Source organism: Arachis duranensis, chromosome 4 (assembly GCF_000817695.3).
Source record: "Arachis duranensis cultivar V14167 chromosome 4, aradu.V14167.gnm2.J7QH, whole genome shotgun sequence".
NCBI classification, from domain to species: Eukaryota; Viridiplantae; Streptophyta; class Magnoliopsida; order Fabales; family Fabaceae; genus Arachis; species Arachis duranensis.
In genome coordinates this window covers 87389562-87392895 of record NC_029775.3, presented here as the reverse complement: position 1 = coordinate 87392895, position 3334 = coordinate 87389562, and the positions used below count along the sequence as shown (strand labels likewise).

The following is a 3334-nucleotide window of genomic DNA, read 5'->3' as shown; positions in this document are numbered from 1 at the left end:
TTGCCAACTCCACAACACAAGGCAAGCTTGGCCCTGGAGGCAACCAAGGCAAGAAGTTGGCGTTGCCAACTTGGGATTGGCATTGCCAACACCACAACACAAGGCAAACTTGGCCCTGGAAGCAAGGTTGGCGTTGCCAACTCTAGAACCAAGTTGCCAACGCCACACACAAGCCACAACAAGAGAGCCAATAACCAACACTCATTTGAGACTCCACAGAATGCAACTTCAGATGAGGAGATAAAGAATCTTGAAGGAATGAAGGCAGTTATAAATCAAAGCAAACAGCTGCATATACAAACTCAGCAACAATTGGGGTCAATAGCTAGACAAATTGACTTTCTCCATTCTACTACAGTGAAGGCACAATTTCCACCATGGAAACCACATTCTTATCTAGGAATGAAGGAATCTCAATGTCAGGAACAAAGGGACTTCAATTACAACAACCAAAGTCACTCTAGCATGCCCCAACACCAGTCCCAGAATGATGTGTACATCCCACCCTGGAGAATTCAATCCAACTGGAAGGAAGGCGAAAGCCAAAATCAAAGACCAAGGGACTTCAACTGCAATAACCCCAATTTCAAAAATCAGCATACAAACCATCCCCACAACAACAATCATCAAGCACTACCCCAACACACACACCTCCAACCTCATCCTACCTCACCATTCGCCCAAAATAATTTTTATCAACCACCACAGTTGACACAGCCACAACCATTTCCAACTGTTCCAGGAATTTATGTTCTAGAAACACTGATGGAAAGATTTATGAAAATTCAAGAAATGATGGCAAAAGAGCAGGAAGAAATAAAGAAGCATCAAGAGATGATAAGCAAGAACCAAGAAACCGTACTTAGAAGACTCGAAAGGCAGATGGAACAACTGGTTCAGAGCTGTGCTGAACTGAGTGAGAGGAAGGGAACTTTGAACCCAAAGAGCCATGAGAAGGAGGCTGGTTTGAAGGAAAAGAAAGCCTTGGAGGAAAGTAAGAAGTCTCAACTTCCATGATCAGAGGGTGGAGAATGTCAAGCTAGTGACAATAAAAGAGCGCTTGTTGGGAGGCAACCCAACCAGAGGTAACCATCTTTTCATATCTAATTCAATAAAACTGTTAATTAGTTTTATCTAGATTGCAAGAAGCTAAGTTTGGTGTTGCACACCAAAACAATCTAAGGGAGAATGAAGGATTCTAAGTTTGGTGTTCCACCAAAAATCCCATCAACAAACACATTCTCACTTTCTGCCATAAGGCTAGCTTCATGCATTTAGACGGACTAGTTAATTATCTTGCTGTTTTCCAGTTTTTAGTCTATTACCTTAGAAAAAGAAGAAAGAGTTTCACACATGGTTAATTTGATGCATTGGCAAGGTACTAAGTTTGGTGTTCCCACACCAAAGTAAGTTCAAAAAGCCCACAAATAAATTATGCAGACTAACCACTGTTTCTAAGTGCTTGGGGAACAAGCAACCTTCAATATCATTGCAGAGTATCATACAAGCCTTTGGAGGAATTAAGCATCATCAATCAAAGAAGCAAAAGATGAACATAAAGGCTAGCAATGATGATGATGAGAAGAAAAGCAAGTGAACTCCAACAGGTTGTATTGTTAAGTGATATTTTACATCAAATGTTGCTGTGATTGAAAGTTGGATTGTATCCTTAATTGCCCTGTTTGTCTGCATCATATAGTTTTCTTTTTATATTCATGCCTGCCTGCATAGCATAATCTTCCTTTATAATTCAATAAGCAAGATGGCTGATAATTCACAACATTCTTATCTTCAAAACTTGTTTGCACCCAATTTTCAAGAATGCATCACATGAAAGTTCTTTGAAAAGAAGGATTGAGGAATAAATCATTTTTTGAGGCAAGCAAAAGATTAGGAGAAGTGGTGGTTCTAGTAGTATGATCATGTATTGAGGTTGCATGCTTGTGAAAACTTGCATGGGAGCTCATAGGCAGGACATAAAGTTCAAAGAAGTATTGTAGAGATTCTCAAAAATCTATTGATCCAAGAAGCAGCAAACAAAGCAAAAGGAAGAAAAGAAAGTGCAAAAACAAAAAGAACATGGCCCAAGGCTCTGAGCATCAATTACTAGGCAGAAAAAGAAAGAAAGAAACAAAAACTCAAAGAGTTGCTATCCTAGTAAATGCTTGTGGTTGAAGTGTGTCAAGGAAAGAGGCTTGAGCAAGTAAATCCTTGGGGGTGCTTTAACACCTAATACCTTAAAACCAACTGGTTTAGGAGTATTGATTGAAAGCTTATCTAAAGAGCCGCCTTGAGACATGACACTTAGAGTCGAGGTCAAAGCACAAAAATTATAAGCTGCTTCAAGGTGATTACATATAAAGAGATCTCCATGATATCATTTGAATGAAAGTCCTAAGATCTAAGACTTCCAAAATGTAAGGACTGATAAGCACTGGGACCCTTGCATGAACACATAATTCAGAGTTCACCCCACTATCACTTAATCACTTCACTCACCAAGGTATTACAAGCTATTCCTCAACTCATTCCAATTAAAAGAAATCTCTATTGCATGATTCTTTTCTTGCTTGAGGACAAGCAAGGTTTAAGTTTGGTGTTGTGATGCAATTGCATATTTGATATATTAGCTAGTTAGTTTAGTTGATTTTAGCTTGATTTCACTCATTTTCTCTAAATAAACAAGTCCTTTTATGAGTTTGTATTCATGCATGAAAATACTAAGGAACATGTTGATTCTAGCCAAATTCATGCAAATGATTTAAGGAATACATACATGAATGAGTATGAATGAATCTCATGAAATTTATTGCTTGAATTGGTAAGACTTTGAAGCTATTTCCCTTGTTGATGATAGGTGATGAAACAAGGAAGCATGGAAGCAAGAATGATGCAAGCTGGGCAAGAAGTTGGCGTTGCCAACTTGGGATTGGCGTTGCCAACACCACAACACAAGGCAAACTTGGCCCTGGAAGCAAGGTTGGCGTTGCCAACTCTAGAACCAAGTTGCCAACGCCCACTCAAGCAAGGAACTTGGCCCTGGAAGCAAGGTTGGCGTTGCCAACTCTAGAACCAAGTTGCCAACGCCACACACAAGACACAAGCAAGGAACTTGGCCCTGGAAGCAAGGTTGGCGTTGCCAACTCTAGAACCAAGTTGCCAACGCCACACACAAGACACAAGCAAGGAACTTGGCCCTGGAAGCAAGGTTGGCGTTGCCAACTCTAGAACCAAGTTGCCAACGCCACACACAAGACACAAGCAAGGAACTTGGCCCTGGAAGCAAGGTTGGCGTTGCCAACTCTAGAACCAAGTTGCCAACGCCACACACAAG

General features: G+C 40.5%; 1 protein-coding gene across 1 annotated transcript; it reads left to right on the top strand.

Moving 5' to 3' along the window:
- Nucleotides 1–258: 258 nt before the first annotated feature.
- On the top strand, nucleotides 259–1017 carry LOC107484292 (uncharacterized). The gene has a single exon (XM_016104905.1). The coding sequence runs from the start codon at nucleotides 259–261 to the stop codon at nucleotides 1015–1017; it is 759 nt and encodes a 252-aa protein (XP_015960391.1).
- The last annotated feature ends 2317 nt before the right edge of the window (nucleotides 1018–3334 follow it).